Source organism: Mercurialis annua, linkage group LG6, assembly GCF_937616625.2.
Source record: "Mercurialis annua linkage group LG6, ddMerAnnu1.2, whole genome shotgun sequence".
NCBI lineage: Eukaryota > Viridiplantae > Streptophyta > Magnoliopsida > Malpighiales > Euphorbiaceae > Mercurialis > Mercurialis annua.
In genome coordinates, this window is record NC_065575.1 from 15,671,521 (window position 1) to 15,692,809 (window position 21,289).

General features: G+C 37.3%; 3 protein-coding genes across 3 annotated transcripts; all 3 read left to right on the plus strand.

Annotated features, from left to right (window-relative positions):
- The first annotated feature begins 1,602 nt into the window (after positions 1-1,602).
- On the plus strand, positions 1,603-2,753 carry LOC126687655 (uncharacterized). The gene is made up of 3 exons (XM_050382212.1): positions 1,603-1,690; positions 1,741-1,994; positions 2,040-2,753. The coding sequence occupies exons 1-3, from the start codon at positions 1,603-1,605 to the stop codon at positions 2,751-2,753; spliced, it is 1,056 nt and encodes a 351-aa protein (XP_050238169.1).
- A 1,684-nt stretch (positions 2,754-4,437) lies between these two features.
- Positions 4,438-6,400, plus strand: LOC126687656 (zinc finger BED domain-containing protein RICESLEEPER 2-like). Its single transcript, XM_050382213.1, has 7 exons — positions 4,438-4,519; positions 4,687-4,726; positions 4,829-4,889; positions 5,160-5,353; positions 5,463-5,836; positions 5,918-6,061; positions 6,159-6,400. The coding sequence occupies exons 1-7, from the start codon at positions 4,438-4,440 to the stop codon at positions 6,398-6,400; spliced, it is 1,137 nt and encodes a 378-aa protein (XP_050238170.1).
- A 36-nt stretch (positions 6,401-6,436) lies between these two features.
- Positions 6,437-7,545, plus strand: LOC126687657 (zinc finger BED domain-containing protein RICESLEEPER 2-like). Its single transcript, XM_050382214.1, has 2 exons — positions 6,437-6,905; positions 7,274-7,545. Exons 1-2 carry the CDS (start codon positions 6,437-6,439, stop codon positions 7,543-7,545), a joined length of 741 nt encoding a protein of 246 aa, XP_050238171.1.
- The last annotated feature ends 13,744 nt before the right edge of the window (positions 7,546-21,289 follow it).

Genomic DNA, 21,289 nt, shown 5'->3' on the forward strand with positions numbered 1-21,289 from the left:
CACAAACCTCTACCTCTAGATGAATTGCAGAACAGGCGACATGCCTCCGCTATCCAGAGACGAAACTCTGATAGCAGGGGGCATCAAAGTCCTCCAATAGAGAAGTAGAATACTTCCACAATCACACAAACAGAAGAATTCCTCATCGAGAGATTTGGGAGATTTAAGGTCCCCATCAGCCAGAAACCACAAACGACAGCCTTACGTCGCCCAGAAAATACGGGCACCAACCTCAAAGAACCGGGGGCATCAGGTCTCCACTAGCTAGAGGAACGGGGGCATCAGGTCTCCACCAGCACTAGAACTGGGGGCATCAAGTCTTCAACCAGCAAGAGGAACAGAGGCATCAGGACTCCATCAGTAGCAGAACCGGGGGCATCAAGTCTCCACCAGCCAGAGGAACAGGGGCATAAGGTCTCCATCAGCTGACGAACCGGGGGGCATTAGGTCTCCACCAGCTAGAGAAACCGGGGGCATCAGGTCTCCACCAGCCAAAGAACCGGGGGCATCAGGTCTCCACCAGTCAAAAATCAGGAACAGAAACAGAGAGGCTAGAAAAGGCTAACACAAACATAGCAAGCAAAACAAAGCTATGAGGATAAAGTGTCCAGAACGCTGAATGTACAAAATATTGTGACAACCTACACAATCATCAAATAAAAGAAAAAAAAGAGAAAAAGTTCAAAACACGATAAACATATAATACAAGCCTAACTATCGGAGTCCAAATCCTGCTCTAAGGTCTCCGAGTCTCCGTAACGGCTCCCAGAAAGCGAGTCACCAGAACGACGCCCAGACTGCTCGCCACCAGAAGACGAAGCGATCCACGACCGCCCCGGATGTCAGATCCTCGCCTACCACGGGCTCCACGCCCACGATCACCAGCACGAAGTCCACCTCCGCCAGGGAACCCAAGAGGGATGTCACTTTCAGCCGGACCCAGCCCTGTCAGACGTACTTGCTCTTCCAGATCATCAATGCGCAACTACAGAAGAAACCAGAGAGCAGTCAGGGCTATAGGATACATGCATACATATAGGAAAGAAATATTGCATATTAGTTTTTACCCTCATCTGTGCAGAAACAGTGCACAAGCGATCACGCCAGTAGTAAGAAGCATCGGCCAACTGAGCCACGTTAGACACCGGCACCTGAAAACCGGCAGAAGACGCTCAGTCTTACAGGGAAAACGGGCCCTCAAAATGAAAGAAAAGAAAAGGGAAATACTCACATGGGTACAGTCCGCAGGCGCAAAAGAATGCGTCATATAGCACAGAGGAATAGAGTCCTGGACAGGCCCACGCACGCCATTGCCACTTCTTCCCCTCTCCGGGATGAAATTTTTGGGGATTGGGTCCACTTTCGACGAAGTTTCGACAATATTACGGACGTATTTCAGACATACAGACAATAAAAGGTCTATCTACAAGCCAAAACGATGAAAAACGCACCTCGCGATGAGCCTTGGCACATAAGTGCCCCTCCAGATGCAACAAGAGCGGAACCTCCTCATCCACCTCCAGTAAAGCAGCATGCCGGTCAGCCTGGCGATCAAGATCAATGCACGGTTCCCTAAAAATCCAGGGTGGTGCCATAGCTCAAATGCTCAAATTCAGAAAAGCTGGTAGAGGCCAAGCTAGTAGAGGTAGAGGCAGAGGGTGTGGTGTTGCAGCAGGTATTCAGGCACCTGGTGCGCACAGCCACCACTGGACGCTTTTGACTTCACGATGTTTTTAGCAGGGATTGTTGCTTTGCAGACTAGTCTGGTTCAGTTGGAAGCGGGGCAAGCCGCTATGCAAGATCAGTACGTAGTTTTGGGTCAGATTGTGCAGCAGCAAGTACCACAGGCTGGTGGTGCAGCTGCAAGTGGTGTTGGGATTTCTAACAGGGAGTTGGTGTTGGCTTATAAGAGGATGAAGCCGACTGAGTTCGATGGATCAGGTGACGCGCTGGATTTTCTTGAGGAAGTCGAGCAGAATGCTTGTAGACTTCAGGCTACTTGGCGTCAGAATGTTATCTTTTTTTAGTCTTCCTTGAAGGGTTCAGCTGGTGATTGGTTTCGCAGGGTTATTCACCCTGAAATTGATGCTATTACTTGGGATAGTTTTGTGATGAGATTTAGAGATTTCTACTTGCCTTTACCGGTGATTGAAGGTCACAAAGACAAATTGGTGGATTTGAAAAGAGGAGATAGGTTGGTACAAGAGTCTACGACCGAGTTTGTCAGGCTTAGTCGCTTTGCCCCGGAGCTGCAGACCGAGCAGTTAAGGGTGAACGACAGATACATGAAGGGTTTAGGCCCTGAGTTTGTTACTCTTCTAACTGAGACACGCAGAGACTTTACTGATTTGGTCGACAGTGCTCGTTGTATGGAGAGCACACTGTTGCATTTCGGGAAAATGCCTGAAGCCAAGAAGGTGGGCAATCTTGTTCACAGTAGTGGACAACAAGATGGTAGTAGCAACAGTCATTCCAAGTCCTCACAGTTTAAGAGTAATGACAGGAGAGGGTACCAGCCGCACTCGCATAGTGCTAGTCACAGTGGTAGCAACCGTAGTTCTAGGAATGGAAACAGTGGAGTTTCCAGTGTTCCTTTTTGCCAGACCTGCAGACGCGGGCATTTTGGGGTTTGTTTAGTAGCACCAGGTAGTTGTTATGCTTGTGGCCAACCAGGCCATTTTCCTAGACAGTGTCCGGCATCTGGGCAGCAGGTGTCATCGGCTAGTATGGCACATCCGTCGTTTCAACAGTAGAGGACTGCTTCGGTGATGTATTCTCAACCTGCCGCTTCGTTCGGAGGCCAGAGGGGCCGTGGTTTTGGAAGGCGTGGTTTTAAAGGTCGTGAAAACGTTGGTAGAGGTTCGGGTGGTTACAATTCTGCTCAGACATCGCAGCAAGGGCAGGGTCAGCCTAGAGTGTTTGCTTTGACTCCACAGGATGCTCGTGCATCCAATGCAGTGTGCAAGGTACTATTCCGATCTCTTTTGTAGATGCATTGGTTTTGTTTGATGCGGGTGCAACCCATTCTTTTGTTTCTTTAAGTTTTGCTGCTAAGTTGGGTGTGACACCATCTAGGTTGTTAGAGTCTTTATCTATATCTACACCTTTATCTGATTATGTTGTGGTTGACGTGGTTTATCCGTCTAGTTCTATGGTCATTCACGGTAGAGATCTTAGTGCGGACTTGATAGTCCTTCACGTTTTATCCTTTGATGTTATCTTGGGAATGGATTGGCTATGCTTCTCGTCAGCTGAAGAAGCATGAGGTGAATTATCCTACTCATGATCTGGAGTTAGCAGCTGTGGTTTTTGCTCTTAAGATTTGGAGGCACTATTTGTACGGTGCTACTTGCGAGATCTTTACTAATCAAAAGAGTCTGAAGTACATCTTTGATCAGCGAGAGTTGAATCTGAGGCAGCGAAGATGGTTTGAGTTACTGAAAGACTACGATTGTTCTATTCAGTACCATCCGGGTAAGACTAATGTGGTAGCCGATGCGTTGAGTCGCAAGTCTTCGGGCAGTTTGGCCCATATTTCCGAGGTTGGGCGGAGACCCATGGTCCGTGAGTGGCATAGTTTGTTAGCTTTGGGATACGGATTTTAGGTTTCGCAGAAAGGTTGTTTGTTAGCACAGTTACAGGTGCAGCCGGTTTTGATTGATAGGATCAAAGCTTCACAAGCTGAGGATCCACAATTAAAACGGATTATGGATGAGATCCATCTGGATGGAAATTCTGAGTTTGTTCTGGTGGATGGAGTTCTCAGGTTCGGTTCTCGACTGTGTGTTCCGAATTCAGGTGGTTTGAGAGACCAGATTCTGGAGGAAGTGCACAAGTCAGCTTACAGTGTTCATCCGGGTTCTACCAAGATGTATCATCATCTCAAGGATACGTACTGGTGGAGCGGAATGAAAAAGAATGTTGCAGAGTTTGTGTCTAAGTGTTTGACTTGCCAGCAGGTAAAGTTAGAACATCAGAGACCGTTTGGATATCTGTAACCGCTACCTATTCCAGAGTGGAAATGGGAGCGGATCGCTATGGATTTTGTGGTTGGTTTACCACGTACCCGACAGGGGTATGATTCGATTTGGGTGATAGTTGACCGTTTGACCAAGTTAGCTCACTTCTTACCGATCAAGGTTACTTATCAGGCTTCGAAGTTGACACAATTGTATATCAATCAGATCGTTAGTCTTCATGGTCTACCAGTGTCGATAGTTTCGGACAGAGGTTCGATTTTCACCTCTCGGTTTTGGAAGGCATTGCAGGAATCCTTGGGTTCGAGGTTGGATTTCAGTACTGCATTTCATCCTCAGACTGACGGACAGTCTGAGAGGACTATTCAGACTTTGGAGGACATGCTCAGGATGTGTGTTCTGGATATTCAGGGTAGCTGGGATACTCATTTTCCTTTGATTGATTATCTCTGTAACTGATATGGTTTATTACTTTCCTCCATGTTCTGAACTGGGGATTTCTGGAAACTCTTTCGGATTTGGCTTTGATTTTACAAGAACAGGTAAATATATTTTAGGCTTTTAATTTGTGGACTAGTTACTAGTTACTTATTTCTTTATCTTGATTTAATCTAATGAATTTTGTCCTTTGCTTTGTCTTCATGGCATGTCTGCAAAAAATAAAAAGATTCACTCACTAAGTGAATGAGTGAATCTTTTATGGTGGAAGCCCTTGACTGTTGGATTCGTGGCCCCAAATCTGAGACTGGGTGACTTAAATCACTTGATCTAATGCCTAGTTTGCTTACCTATTGCTTGGATTGCATTTGTTGCTGGGTATGTGCATTCTTTCTAATATATTTGATTAGTAGTTATAATTGTATGGTGGATTGGTTTAATGGTTTGTATTATGTGAATTTGACAATTATGATTGTCTGTCTGTGTGTTGGTTTGTATGATCTTAGCCTGTCATGTTTAAAATGTTTAAAACATACAAAATGAAAGTGGTTTGGAAGCTATTAAGTGATGCCTCTATATTGATTAAATGTCATAGTTTGGTCAATTGTTGTCTTCTGTGCCTAAATAAAAGTGATTTTTCATGAATCAAATGTTTAAAACTTAAAATGAAAAAGTGGTTTGCTATTATCTAAGTAGTAGCTTGATGCCTCTGTATTGATTGAATGTGGTTCTTTGCTCACACAGATGTCAAACCTTGACCAAAAGCAAGTTGCTCTTGTTGATGTTGAGGGGGTTGTTGGCTCATCTCCTGAGTTACCCCCTTCAACTCAGCAGGAGCAACCTGTTGCTACTGCTGAGGGCTCATCTGAGCCTTCTCAACAGCAACAAGAAGATCCTAATCCTGCTTCTACTGGAGGTAAACCAGTTGATAAAAAAACGTAAGCAAATTCCTGCTAGATCTAAAGTTTGGGAGCATTTTGAGCGCATAGTTGATGAATATGGCATATTACTTATGGCTAAATGCTTGTATTGTGCAAAAAAATGTAGTTCAGATTCTAAAATGAATGGGACTTCCACACTTACAGCCCACATTCTTTCATGTCTTAAGAACCCTCATTGTAAAGATACCAGACAGACCTTGTTAACTCTGCAAAATTTTTTTGCTAGTCATGATGAAAATGAGGGGAAGGGAAATTTGGGGGTTTGGAAATTTAATCAAGATGACATTCGGAAAGGATTGTCTTATATGCTCATTGTAGATGAGTTGCCTTTTAAGCATGTAGAGGGTATGGGGTTTAAGAGATTTATGAGTGTTGCATGCCTTAGGTTTCACATTCCTTCTAGATGGACTGTTAATAGGGACTGCTACCAAATGTTTCTTTATGAAAGGTTGCAGTTGAAAAATATTTGGAATAATAGGAGTCAGAGAGTTAGTATCACAACAGACACATGGACTAGTATTCAACATGTTAATTATATGTGAGTTACCTGCCATTGGATAGATAATGATTGGATTCTTCATAAAAGAATCATTAATCTTGTACCTGTTTGTGGGCATAAAGGGGACTACATAAGTAAAACACTTGAAAATTGCTTGCTTGGTTGGGATATTAAGAATGTTTTCACAGTAACTATGGTTAATGCTGGTAATAATAACACTGCTATTACTGCATTTAAGAAAAAAAATGATTTCTTGGGGCACTGATGTTTGTAAATGTGAATATTTGCATATGAGGTGTATAGCACATGTGATCAATTTGGTTGTGTCTAATGGTCTGAAAGAAATGCATGACTCTGTTAAGAAAGTTAGAGATTATAGACGTTACATTAGGAACAGTCCATCTAGACTTAAGAAATTTAAAGACCTTACTGCTGCTGATGATAAACTTGGCACCAAAAAGTCCTTGTGTCTTGATGTTGCAACTAGGTGGAACTCCACTTCTCTTATGCTTGACACTGCTTGCTTGTTTCAATCTGTTTTTTAAAGTTATGAAGAATCTAATGAGAGTTTTAGGTCTTATATGGCTGAATGCATTCGTACTTTTGTTAACCGGGAAAATGTGAAGAAGTTTGCTACTTGCTTGTCATATTTCTATGTCACAACTTTGAGAATATCTGGCTCTTTGCTTGTCACATCTAACATGCATTTTCAAGAGATTGTTGACCTTTCTATCATGTTGGATGAAATGCTTGTTAGTGATGACCAACAGATTATTCTAATGGGCAGCCAAATGAGGGAAAAATTTAACAAATATTGGGGTGATCCCCAGAAGATGAATAATCTGATTTTTTTTGCACATGTTTTTGATCCTACCAGTAAAATAAAACATTTGTTGTATACTTTGAAAGCTCTATTTGGTCCTGAGAAAGGTATTAAATTATTTGACACTGTGAATGATAAGCTAACAATCCTGTTTGTTGAGTATGAAAAGGCTGATGTACGGGTAATTGATTCTAGGGGTCTCTGTACTTTTCAGGAATTGCAAAATGGTGACCGAACTTCAAAACGTAACAAATTGGGTACTAAACTTTCAAATATGTGATTTTGGAAGGTTTTTTAGTGTTTTACGGTCAAATTATACATACGTAGTAATCAAAGTTTGATTATTTATAACAAATAATATCTTATATTTCATATATACACACAATCAACAAAAAATCGACTTGAGATAATTTTCTTCGGTAACCAAAAATCCTTCTATCTTAACATAACCAAATAGTATAGTAACTAAAATGTTACGTTTTGAAGTTCGGTCACCATTTTGCAACTTTTTTAAAGTACAGTGACCTCCAAAATCAATTACCCGCTGATGTACATAGTGGTTCATCTGCTTATGTTAGTCTTAGTCAATCTTCAGAGGTTGTTTCTGCTCAAACACCAATCCTGCCACCACCTACAAAAAGACATATGTCCCTTATGAAGGCTAAATTTGATGAGCAGAACAAGGGTGATAATTCTGGTAGTAGGAAATCTGAGATGGAATTGTACCTGAGTGAGGCTACGGTTGAGAATGATGATGATTTCAATATTTTGAAGTGGCGGAAGCTAAACTCAGAGCGATTTCCAATCCTTTCGAGGATGGCTCGAGATATTCTTGTTGTCCCTATCTATATTGTTGCATCTGAATGAGCATTTAGTACTTCTGGCAGAGTACTATACTGCTTTAGGAGTTCTTTAACTCCAAGATTGGTGGAAGCATTGGTGTGCACTCAGGATTGGCTTAGAGCAGAAGCCTGCCTTTTGGTGATTGAAGAGTGCCTTGATGAATTGGAATCCTTTGAGCAAGATTATCTCTTAAACCAACTTTTTTTATTTATTATTTGATTTGTAATTCCTTTTATATTTAGTACTATCTAATAATTTATGTTCTTGTGTTGTTGGTTCCTAATACAGGGTTTCCCAACTAAGAAGTTGGACTCTTGCTGATTTTTGCTTTTGTGGCAACTTGGTGTGGAAGCCAATTTTCTGGTGTTGCTTGTTGCCTAAAGCCTGGTGCTGCTTGTTGCCTTGGTTGTCCCTGTCCCTATACATAAAAGTGGTGGAAGCACTTTAAAAGGTTTTTAAAATTGCTTTACTGTCTATTTTAAAATTATCTATTTGAAAGGGTTTTACTTTCAAATTGCTTCATAAGCTTTCTGTTTTGGTTATAACTTATAACCTATGAATCTTTTATTACTTTCAAATTGCTTCAAAGCTTTCTGTTTTGTTTATAAGTTGTAACCTATGATTCTTTTATTGCTTTCAGATTGCTTCATAAACTTTCCATTTTGGTTATAACTTATAACCTATGAATCTTTTATTGCTTTCAAATTGCTTTACTGTTTGGTTTTTGGCTATGATGAAGTTTCCGCCACTTCAAAAATCTGATAATACATAAGGCCTTGACATATTTGCATGATGAGGCTTTAATTTAGCCATAATGTGGATTACATCGCCTTATAAAGATGTGAAAACCTTATTCTGAGCCCCTGTTTTTAAAAATTTCTCTGATTTGAAGTGTAAATACGTCTTTTTCAGTATAAAATATACTCTTTTCAAGTTTTACAATTAGTTTTAATTGGCTCAATTCAGGAAATGTTCTTGTTCTGAATTTTGTGATTCTTCATTCCTGAGATTCCTATTCTGCTTGGGTGCTGGAAATTGCTATTTTTGAATGCTATTGGCCGGCAGTGTGCATACTACATAATTCAGTTATATTTTTTGATAACTTTGACATATAATTTAATTTTTGGATGAATGTAATCTATATAGTTCATTAGTGTTTGCTACTTAAGTTATTTTTGGATGAATGTAATATTTAGGCATTTAGCTGTTCATTATTATTTTTGCTACTTTAGTAGTTAATTGGATGAATGTAATATTTAGCTGCTTAGTTTTTACCTGGTGCTAATTCAGTTAAGAGTTGGCTTATGAATTTGTGATGTTATTTTTCATTAGTCAATTTTGAACTATTCTTGTTCATTATATTTCATTCTCCAATGTAAATTAATTTTTTTAAAATGAATGAATTGTATTTTTCGTTGTATTATTTTTAAGGTTTTATTGAATGTGGTCCAAAAAATAAATGGGCTTTTTAAATGCCCAAACCGTTTTAAATAACCGATACCGAACTGAACCGACCAAAATTTTTGGTTAAAAAATATTTCGGTGTTTGGTGAAAAAACAAACGGTCTGGTGTCTAAATTAACTAACTTCGGTATGGCCGGTTTTGATGATTCTGGAACCGAACCAAACTGAACTGACCGATGCTCACCCCTACCCGTGTGCATATTTTCGTAGTCAATATTCACGGAATATTTTAAAAAGTTACTCCTAAAATTTTATAGGATTATGAGATATAAATTTTATTAAATCGGTCTAATTTAGCCCTAATAAATCTTAAAAGATTTTTTAAAAATAAAACATACGTCCAAAGCTATGTTTTTATTCCTATTACGAATTATGGAATTCATGGTTAAAATTTCATAAAATTCAGAGTTCGTTGTCCGTTTTAGTTACGGACGAATATTTAAGAATTTGTGTTAAAGTAACGCGTAAATCCCTAAGGACTAGTTTTTCATTTAGCCAATATATATATATATATATATATATATATATATATATATATATATATGAAAATCAAATGAATTGAATTTATTTGCTTCAGATAACCAAAAAGTTAGGTTTTTAGCTTCATAGGCGCCCGGCGATACATTCGCCAAATCCGATCCGATTTCTCGTTTCTAACTCGAATTTCTTTGGTGATTCATCATTAATCGAAGTAATAACTGTTATTTTGAATTCGGTTCTATATAAATTGGATTATATTTAAATATATAATGGTTGCCATATCAAATCAAACGTATACGTATTGATTTTACATTTCGATTGCGAAATTGAGTTGATTGGTACGTGAATTAACGTTTTGAACCGGAAATTGGATTGTAAATAGATGGAAAGCCCGTGAACGGAGTTCCCGTGGCTGTGCGTGAAGCACAACCACTGTGCGACCGCACAGCCTAGGATGTGCGCACGCAGAGCCAAACTGTGCGAGCGCACAAGCTCAAAGAGACTATACGGTCGCACAGTCACCTGTGCGGGCGCACAGGGACACTGTGCGGGCGCACAGGGACACTGTGCGGGCGCACAGGGACACTGTGCGGGCGCACAGGGACACTGTGCGGGCGCACAGGGACACTGTGCGGGCGCACAGGGGCTAGCGCCAGCGCACACTTCCGACGTGCTTTCGCACGTCGAGCTCCGAATCGACGAGGTTCAGACAAATTTGAATGGTATGTTCAATACAGAATAAAAAGGACTTTGAAACACGAACAAGGACGTTTAAAGAACTAAAAAGGACTTTGACAATTTAGGGATTTTGATTAATTAAAACATGGAGATGTCTTAATTAGGTCCTCTATTAAACAAAGTGATTAATAATTGGAGGACTATAAGTTGATATCATTATCGAGAATAGACTATATATACTATAAGTCTAGTGACGTCTAGAGAGTCTTCTCCTTAGAGTTAGAATTCTTATTTCAATTGTGTTTTGAGAACTGTTTTTTAACTAGATCCGATGAGCCAGCGAGCTATCGGACCAGAGGAGTAGAGGGTGTTCAAAAACGGTTTTGTGGATAACGGTTTTTTGAGTTCGCATATTTACTTCTGAATATTAATGCCAAAATATTTATAACTCAAAATGTGATTGAAATTGCATTGCATAGAGTCGATTTGGAACCGATATAAATTTATTGGAACGTGCTAGCTATTGGGCAACAATATGACAATGTGATCACCGGTATTAATAAATTATTGCATCTTCTTGCATGATAGTTGGGTCCTATGGCCAGATGCTTGCAAAGCGGCCTAGACCTAACGTGTAGTCTAGTGGCATCAGTAATTCAATTTACGGCATGGCAACTTTACACAGAGTTAAGATGGTTGCGACATTATGAGTTCACAATTCATCCTGTGTTAAACAAGTGAGCATAAATTATAGTGTCAACTATAGTTTAACAAATGGTTTCATCTAGATCGGTTCTTTGGCTGCACAAAGTATGTTTACATGGAATTTTTGTTTCTTAATAATATGCTTAAGTATCTATGTGAATTCACTCATTTTGGACCCCGTTGATTTCCCTTTCATAAGTAAAAAACATTTTGACATGCCAAGACTTCCAGTTGTTTCTCTTGAAGTTGTAATTATATAAAGGTCACTCTAGAGCTGCAGGGTAGTTCTACTATCGCATAGTAGTTCATTTGTAAATGTTTTAACTCTGATGTGAAACTACTGTTAGTATTAACGTTTTGGGACAGAAGTATGTTTTACACCAAAAGGGCTTTTGCCAGTTGCTTATAAAGGAACCTGGTTTTGATGTTTGTATGAACTGCTGTAACTGGTTACTTGATATGTTAACTGGTTCGCACCGCTGGACGTATTCTGAACATGGTTATTTTAAGATACATGTTATGTATGCGTACTACCATGAGTCCAGGAATGCAGTCGCTTGGTTTTGATTACATGTTTATCTGAAGGTTTTCAAATACTCGCTAAAAGAGATTGAGATCTTTTATGTTTTCAGAACGTGAAAAGTTTTTACTGTTTTTCCTAGGCTTGCTACGGTTTTCGGAACAACCATTCCAATTCCGTAGTGCCAGTCCCGACTCGAGTTTCAAGGTGGAAATCAAGTCATGACAAAAAAGGCGCTAGCCTCGCTTCACCTAGAAACCATAGGCGCTAGCCTTACATTGCCCATAAATTGGGGACTTAAGGTACCCATCCCTCCCATAACTCCAAGCTCCAAGCTTCCACCTACCCTGGAATCAAGAGGCGCCGGCCTCACAACAGCCAGAGAACCGGGGGCATCAAGCCTCTGACAGCCAAAGGACAGGGGCATCATATCTCCAACAACAAGAAACAAGACAGGCGCCAGCCTCACAACAGGCAGGAAACCGAGGGTATCCAGTATCCAACAGCCAAAGGATAGGGGGCATCAAGACTCCAACAGCCAGAAACGATGGGGCATAAGTTCTCCACCAATCAGAGAACCGGAGGCATTAGGTCTCCGAAAGCCAGAGAACCAGGGATATCAGGTCTCCACTATTCAGAAACCACAAAGAAAGAAGACTGAAGATGCCGAAAGACCTAAATCGGATATAGTAGACAATAGAAACCATACGATAAAAATGTGTAAACCAAGGGTGCAACTAGAAGGGGGGGTTGAATAGTTGCTAATTAAAAACTTTTTCGGATTAAAACGATTGGCAACTATGTTTAGAGAAGGGTAGAGAAGTAGACACAAGATTTTATAGTGGTTCGGTGATTAACACATTCACCTACATCCACTTCCCTCAAACTAGAGGTTTCCACTAAACTTGGAGTTTTGACAAGTTCACTCCCAACTTAGGTTTTCCAAGGCTAAACCAAAACCAATACAAATGCTTAGTTTTTCACAAAGGGCGAAACTGACAAAAACCAATAACAACTCTAGATTTTCGCTAAGGCAAATCTAGAAACCGAACAAACTACAACAATTGAGTTTCACGGGCTAACTCACAACCAACTAGTTTTGAAAGGTTTTTCACACAAGTAGTTGAAGTTTGTTTTCAGGGTTTGAATGCTTAAGTTGTTAACCTTCATACATACATAGAGGTATGGTATTTATAGCCCTCAAAACAATATTCCCGTTACTCCTTTTGTGTGACCCAAGGAGCAATAAAAGCAGCATTACCAATAAAGTGAAATGCTGATGAGTTCACGGTCGCGAACTATGATTTTGGAAATGGCCCAACAGCTCTTTTTGCTTAGGTGTCATCTCCTTATTGGTATAAGATATGACAGTTATTCTTGTCTTGTTGTCATCCATACTTCGCACCCGCGAACTCTATGCTTCGCGCTCGCGAGTCGGTTCGCTCCTTCCATTACAAAGGTTGGCACCCGCGAGACATCCCAGTGAGTTTTTCTGTCTGGAAAAGTTGGCACCCGCGAACTAAAGTTCGCCGTCGCCAACTATAGTTCGCACCCGCGAACATAAGTTGGCACTCGCCAACTTTGTCTAGAAGTCTAAAATTCCAAAACTTGACTTTTTGCTAGAGGGGTGCTATATTCATTCCAAGTGTTCTATAATGTCTCTACACACTTAATAAAAAGGTTAGAACACTTTGTGTTGATTGTCATTATCAAAATCAAGGAGATATTGAATTGGATAAAGGCCAACAAAATGAGGCACCTAGAACGCTAGATGTACAAAATATTGTGCTAACATACATCAACAAAAGCAAACATTCAAAACATATCAAAAAAAAAAATGCAAGCTTAATCATATGAGTCTAAATCCTACTATAGGGTCTCTAAGTTGCCGCAACAGCTCCAAGAGGTCGTGTCACCAGCGTAATGTCCATTCCGCACATCACCTGAACACGAAGCGAACTCTCTGCGACCTCCTCGGACATCAGGACCTTGGCTACCATGGGTCCTCTGTCCACAATCACCGGCTCGAAGTCCACCTCCACCGCCAAGGAACCTAGGAGGGATGTCACTGTCAGCAGGACCCAGCTCTGTCATACTCACCTGCTCCTCTAGATAATCAATGCGCAACTACAGAAGAAACCGGAGAGCAGTCAGAGCTATAGGATTGCATACATACATACATATAAGATATAATATTGCATATTTTTTTACCCTCATTTGTGCAGAGACAATGCACAAGCGATCACACCAATAGTAGGCAGCGTAAGCAAGTTGAATTACGTCAGACACCGGTACCTGAAAACCAGAGAGGGGACGCTCAGTCCAAAGGAGAAAACAGACCATAAAATATAAGCATAGAAGAGAAAAAACCGCTCACATGAGTATAGTCGGCAGGCACAAAGGAATGCGTCATGTAGCAAAGAGGAACAGAGTCCTGCAAAGGCCCGCGCACGCCACCGTAGCATGCAGATTATCTCTAGCATCTGCTTCAAGGTACCGGATACAACGTCAGCAGCACCAGTTCGCCCACCAGTTGGGACACAACAAGGAGACCCGGGAACGTCTACCACTCCTACAGGATCGCACACTATGAACAGGCCCAAAACAGTTATGGGTTGTACAAGCCCAATGAAATTAAGTGATTAATAGATTATTACATATATATGTATATATATAATTCGTAATATATATATATATATATATATATATATATATATATTAATAAATATATATTAATTGAAATTTGAAATTTAAGGATAAGTGTTTTCCTTAAGGTATTATCTTTTGAAGATAATAATAATAATAATTAATATAAATGTGTAATTATTAAAAAAGAGTTTTTGATAGACATGAACTCAAAAGAGTTATCAAAAACGTAGTATTTGCATATGATTGCAAAACATGTTTTTGAGTAAACCCTAGATGTCCTATTTTCCTATAAATAGACTCTTAAGGCTAGAGTTTTGAGTTATATGTTTTTCAAAATAAACACAAGACACAATCACTAAATTCAAAATTTCTTTATGAAGCAATAGTGCTAGCACACAAGCACTAGTTTTGGCTAAAATCTGTTCGTGTGGATACTCGTAGAGGACGGGTTCTTTTGGAGGCGTTTCTGACCCGAGGCCAGGTATCACCAAAGTGAACCACCTCCTTCCTTCCTACATTGATGTTTGAATTTGACATACAAGTAAGTATTTATTATGTTATTAATCTATTTATTCGAATTACATGGATCTTGGTTTTGGTTTTAGATAAATTTTTGAAATTCCGCTGCGTTATGAACCTAGAAAACCCAACATATTATATAAGAAAAGGGGAAACATATTAATAAAACCGTTTTTGAATAGGATCAGTAAACTTTTTATGAAACTGTTTTAAATTCTATAAGGAAAACTGTTTTTAAATAGGATTTGTAAACTGTTTATGAAACTGTTTTAAATTCTATAAGGAAAACTGTTTTTGAATAGGATTAGTAAACTGTTTGTGAAACTGTGTTTAATTCTATTAGTAATTCTGTTTTGAATAGGATTAGTTAACTGTTTATGAAACAGTTGTTAATTCTATTAGTAAAACTGTGTTTAATTATATTATGAACATAATTTATAAAACTGTGTTTAATTCTGATATGAGCTGAATTAATAAAACTGTTGTTATTTAAGTGTTAAATAAATTGTTTCTGATCGGTTTTTAAGATGTAGTAATTAGGGTTTTTGGGGTTATTTTAATATGTTTCGAACATATTAAAATAGACCGTAATCAGTTAATATTATTGATTTCGGATAAAGAAATTTTAATTCTGTTAATACTTTAAATGATAATTATTAAATATGATTTAAATTATCATGAATAACATATTTATGTGATTGTTATTAAATATGATTTAAAATAGTGAAATTATATGTTTTAATGTTTATCTTATTGGTTATATGCTTTACATGATTATTTTATATGTGATAAGATAGGATAACTAAATAGGATAAATAACAAACCCTTATTTAATATTAAGTCTTCAATATACCTGTCACACCTGTACTCTAATATTAGATTATGCATTCATTGAACATTCATGATAATTCGTTATAAAATTTGAGTCTATTAAACATGTCAATTGATTAGTTTGAAAATTGATTGGACTCAATTGAAAATGAAGTTCGTCGGTAAACTAGGTTGATTTTGTTTGATTGAAACGAAATGAACTATGAGTTTTAAATTGAATTATTGGAATTATTAAAGGACTAAAAGATACTTTAGTATGGCTGGAATAAAATATTTAAAAATCTTATTTGTTGTGCTTATCATAAGCTATGATTTAGCTAAAGTTAAAGTTCACCTCTTAAGCAATTTTTCTTCTTATAACCAAGAGAGAAAATTCGACATCCTCCATTCCTAACTCAATTTCAGAAACCTAAATCTTAATCCTTCATGTTCTAAGTCATTAAAAGGTGTTGGAAAGAAGAATTGGTAAGTTCTTTCATCTATTTAAGCTTTGAGTTATAGCTTACCTCCTTGTTGCTTTGTTCTGTTTGATGACAGATATTATAGCTTCTGTAATTTGCTTATAAGTCGAGTTATATAACTCCAAATCAAGTGATTTTTGATTTTACAGAAACTTTAGAGTGTCTACTACAACTCATGTGCTTTAAGTTGGATCTGATTCTATCGTTTTGATATCTAAAACGACCGAAACATTTTATTACTTCAACTGTGAAAGCCGTTTGACCTCACCTCACTAAACCTGGTATAACTCATTTCTTAGATATTGAAATTATTCAATTCTTTTTGATTTGGATTCCAAACTCAATGGTATAAAACGTCACCAAAGGATTTGTTAAAATTATGTCTAGACAATTCACAGGACATATTTGATTAGAAGCTTAATGTTCTGCCTACTAAGGCAGATTTGTTGCCATGTTCATAATCATGCATAAACCATATAGAAATTCATTTGTAGGATCTGAATTTAGGTCAAATAAGTATTGTATATCTGTATAGGTATGTATATGTGATTTTGATGGTGTTTTGTGATTTACATTACTCATTTAGGTGCTCGTTTTGGCAACGACGGTGCAAGTAGAAAGTAAAGCAGCTTGTGACGTGATTTTGGACTAGTTTTGGTTCTTGTGTGATGAGTAGATATACTAGCCCTTGCTACTGAAATAAATATGCTATTTTAATATTCAAAACTTCAAGGTTTATTGTGTTTTAAATGGTTATATACGGTTGTTTTGGAATTCACGAAAGGTGTTCGATGAAATGCCTTGTTTAAATATTTCAAATACTACCTTTGGCAAATGTTGTATAAGATGAAAGAAGTTTTGGATTGAATCTATATAAGTGTTTGATTTTAGTAAAGCTTTGATGCTTTTGATATAATGAGTATTTTTTATGAATGTGTAATACCTTTCGGCAATTCAATAGTCGTTTGATTTGGTTAAGTTTTAAATGAGAATTTGAAATGGTTTTACTATTGAATTGTATTGCGTTTTGATGAAATGATTTGAGATTTCTTTCTATATGATATGCCTACTCTGTAATGGTACATATTTGAGAGGTGGTGAGTTGTGATATGCACCTGGTTATGTGCTGAGTTAGTTATATGCACATGTGAGATATTGTGAGTGTCTATGCGCATTTGACACTGGTCACTTGATTGATGGTCAGTGAAGGGAGAAGGGCTCAGCCGTGCTAATGATGGAGAAGGGTTAGCCATCAAGTGTTCCTAGATATGTTGGTTAGACTGTAGATCAGTGTTATGTTCCTGATTACAGGTCCATGGTTTATATTATTGATACAGGGTAATATATCACTATTATAGTTGATGATTGATACGAACTATGTTTCATATTTAATATGAAATTGTTTTAATATCATTTATATTTGCAAATGCTTCCGTGTTGGATTTAATAAGTATTCAGCGTTGTATTAAACTGTTTTCTAGTAAACAATATTATATGATATACTTATTTTAAGTACATAAATGTAGGGGTGAGCATTAAACGGTCAAAACCGAATAACCGAACCGAACCGAACCGAATTAATCAAACCGAAATATAATTTGAAAATATGGTTCGGTTACGGTCCGAATTTTTAAAATTTTGACTATTCGGTTCGGTTTACGGTTTTTACAAAAAAATAACCGTAATAACCAAACCGACCGTATTTAAAAATTACGTTGTTTTAAACTTTCATATACTCACATTTATATATTAAACTTGTTTAATTTTATAGTTTTATAATAAAAAATAAAAAATATAGATTTAATTTAAAGCACATGTACTCTCTAGGTTAAATTTTTCCATTTTTTTATTTATGTTTTAAAAAACTGTTTTTTTTTATTTCTAAAAACCATACAAAAAATATTACGGTTTTCGACCGAACCGAACCGAACCGAACCGTAATATTTCGGTTTGGTTAATACGGTTTTGATATAATTTGGTTAATACGGTTCGGTGACCGAAATTTTTAAAAAACCGAACGGTTTTGAATTTTTGGGCGGTTCGATGACCGAACCGACCGTTGCTCACCCCTACATAAATGTTTTGTGCTTGTTATGTCTATTCACTGAGTTTTCGCTCATTTTAGTTGTTTTAAAATGTTTTCAGTTAGCAGGGAATTCTATAATACATGAGTTGGGCTTAGATTTTGGGCTTGAGACATAGAGGTTGGCCACATCTCCGAGCTTTGAGATGCCTTGATGTTTTGGTTTAGAATAAACTTATTTGTATCTATATATATTTTGAAACATATGTATAAGAGTTTGTAACAATATGTAGTTTTCATACAATGTTTAAATAAAATGTTGTATAAAGGTTTTTCATATATTTATGTTTAATTATTTACATAATACGTTATACGATTTTGATTTGGTATTAAAGATATTTTAAATATCTGTCAAATCTCGTGCTAAGTAAGGCGAGGTCTGAAAATTTTGGTATCAGAGCTTTGGTTTGATGGTCCTGTAGACTCTTCACTTTTGGTTTTTGATATTTTATTTTATTTAATTTGGATCATAGGACCATGGAAGCTCAAGGTCATGGAGATAAGGTTTCTCAACGTGAGATTGTTGGCCAACAGGGTAGGAATGTAGAGGATGAGGCAGAGTATAGGGGTAGTACTGATCATGAACTAGAGTATGAGGCTAGGGCTCATGTAGTTAATCAACCAGTACCTCTTGTACCCCCAGTTGTACCTATCCTACAGCTAGATCCTGCTATCTTAGCACAAACTATCATTGCTACTCTGCAAGCTCAGGATACAAGAAGAAAACCTGAGGATATCATTGAACATGCTAAAAAGTGTGGAGCATTTGATTTTCATGGCTCCACTAATTCCAAAGAAGCAGACAGATGGCTCAGAGCTATAGATAAGTCATTTAACACTTTAGAGCTGACAGATGTGCAAAAGGTCAGTAATGTTTATAACTTGCTACATGATACTGCTGATACATGGTTTAATAGGGGAAGATTACTATATGGTGATCTCTTTACCTAGGAACAGTTCAAAATATAGTTATGTAGGGAGTACTTGACTTAAGCATGAGAAGCATAACGAGTTCATTGCTCTAAAGCAAGGTAGCATGTTAGTGAGGGAGTATGTTATGATTGATTGTTTGATTGTTAGCAATGTCAGAATATAGGATTAATTGTGATTGATTAGTTTTACTTCCTGAAGATTCTAGTCTGTGGTGAGGAAATGGGTAGGAGAAATAATATGAGCTAGAGAATGATCCTAGCAAGGATAATAATGAGGTTTTGACGAATGTTGATAAAATGAAGTATGATTTGAACAAGGAAAAGAGTTCAAATAGGATATTAAAAGAATAAGGTACCTAGTGGGAAAAGAGAAAGTATTGGAGTAATTGGTAGAACCTGAACCACAAAACGTTTGTGAGAATAAGTTTTTGGACCAAGTTGCGCGGTGGATAACTGCTCATAGTATGCTTAGCATATAGATTTACTCTATGAGGCATGTTATGAGAAGATTGATTTAAATTGAACAAATAAGAAACCAGATAATAGGTGTTCAGAGAGAACAATTAGAGACATTCATGAGATGTGAAGTGTTAGTGTTCAAGTACACCGATGAGATATGATATTGGATGGGTATGTTTTTGAACTGAAGTATGATGTTAGGTTGATCAACATTAGATGCATTAGAAAGTTAGATCTCGAGTAGACGGATTTGTATCAACACATCTACATGAATTTATTCTTCATCTTGAGTCAGTTACGGTGGATAGATAGTACATCTAGAGTATGGATTTACATATGTCGACCAACCCCGTAATGATTCTTTAATAACATGCGAGCTAGAAGGGGAGGAAATCGTGGATTAAACCTTACAAGGATATTAAGGATATTAGGTGATGTGGAAATTAGGTCAAGTGAATAAGTGGATCCTTATCGAAGTGGTGTAGACCGTGAAGCGACCCGCATGTTTTTACGTATTTTTAAATATAGTGTTTAAATATCACTTGATGGAGTAGAATACGAACATATATGTTATTAAGTTACAATAGAACTATTGAGTTTTATTTACATAAAGTATAAGATGATAGATGATATAGAATAATAGTGATCGAGGCGTTATCGTTGACATCGTAATGATCAACGAAAAAAGAGAGCAAAGAACAATTTCCACAGAGTTGAAAATGTCTAAAGCAACTTATTAAAGAAGTGTTAAAGTATTTTTAAAAGAGTTTATTTAAAAACATGTGCGCACAAGGAAATTTAATTTTAAACAAAATTTCTTTTATTTCAAATAGTGAAATTTTTGAAAAGAAAAAGGGGACCACCTATGTTTAAAGTGAATTTGAGTTTTTAATAAGTATGGCTGGACATAACTCTGTAGTATCGAAAGAGGTTCGAGATATAAGCATTGACCGCGAGTCGAAGAATTCAAGTAGGTTCTGCTATTCAGGTTATAAGAAGTAATTCTTAATGAATATTTGGATTTCTACCCGAGTAGAAATTTAATAACGATAGGGTAGTGTTATCAAGTATTCTAGATGATGATACCAATAGTGTAAGACAAGTGTATCCTTTGAGATAAAAGTATTAAACGGCGGATCGAGTGTGTAGATTGATTAAGAGTACGCTAACGCGATGTTGCACTAAAGATAGAGCAACATGATATGAGATGCAGAAATACATCGAATAAGAGTTAGAAATTGATTGTATAGGACAACCCTATCATATAAAGTGAAGTAGTACCATGTAAGTTGCATTGGTGGTGTAATATGATGCTAATACTAAATTGAAATTCCATCTATTACGAGAGATGATAATATGGAAAAGGAGTAAAAAAACGGAGGTGAATAAAGGATTAACGGAAATGAGTATGGAAAGTGGCTAATATTAAACATAATCAATAAGTCTTGTGTATTGATCATTAAAGGAATTTATGATTACTTAAAGGAATATAAGTATAAGGACAGATAAGTGAAGGTACATAGTAAGGAAAAGGTGATTAAAAATAAAAAGTGACAAGTAAAGATAAGGATGTTGTGATACAAGGGAAAAGGAGTATGTAAGTATGAGATTCAAAAAGTAAATGGAGAACGTGAATGAGAGTTAACATTGGAGTTATTGAAAGTGATGGACAAGGATTTAAGGATTGTTGTGGTGGGAATAAGAATCAAATGGAAAATGGGATTAAGATTAAAAGTGATTGAGATATGAATATATTTTCTCTAACAGTCAAAGTCATGAGTTGGAAGTAATGTACACCAAGTCGAGACATTGATTGTATGATGTAATCAGTGAGATTTTCACGAGACCAACTTAATTGAATCTCAAGATAGAAGTTTGACTTAGATCAATTTAAAGCTAAGATTACACTATAATTGTATTTTGGAAAAGTAGATGTTATAGGAAACATGTTGAGTAAGAAATTGTTGGATAATCTCACACGTGATGC

Excerpts from the sequence above, each read along its gene's own strand:
- LOC126687656 (XM_050382213.1), top strand. The coding sequence starts at position 4,438 with ATGGTTTATTACTTTCCTCCATGTTCTGAACTGGGGATTTCTGGAAAC. Across the intron at positions 4,520-4,686 it reads CTTTGATTTTACAAGAACAG|CCCTTGACTGTTGGATTCGT; the intron begins GTAAATATATTT and ends TTATGGTGGAAG. Across the intron at positions 6,062-6,158 it reads AGTAACTATGGTTAATGCTG|CACATGTGATCAATTTGGTT; the intron begins GTAATAATAACA and ends TGAGGTGTATAG.
- LOC126687655 (XM_050382212.1), top strand. The coding sequence starts at position 1,603 with ATGCTCAAATTCAGAAAAGCTGGTAGAGGCCAAGCTAGTAGAGGTAGA. Across the intron at positions 1,691-1,740 it reads AGCAGGTATTCAGGCACCTG|GGATTGTTGCTTTGCAGACT; the intron begins GTGCGCACAGCC and ends TGTTTTTAGCAG. Across the intron at positions 1,995-2,039 it reads AGAATGCTTGTAGACTTCAG|GGTTCAGCTGGTGATTGGTT; the intron begins GCTACTTGGCGT and ends TCTTCCTTGAAG.
- LOC126687657 (XM_050382214.1), top strand. The coding sequence starts at position 6,437 with ATGGCTGAATGCATTCGTACTTTTGTTAACCGGGAAAATGTGAAGAAG. Across the intron at positions 6,906-7,273 it reads TTTTCAGGAATTGCAAAATG|AGGTTGTTTCTGCTCAAACA; the intron begins GTGACCGAACTT and ends GTCAATCTTCAG.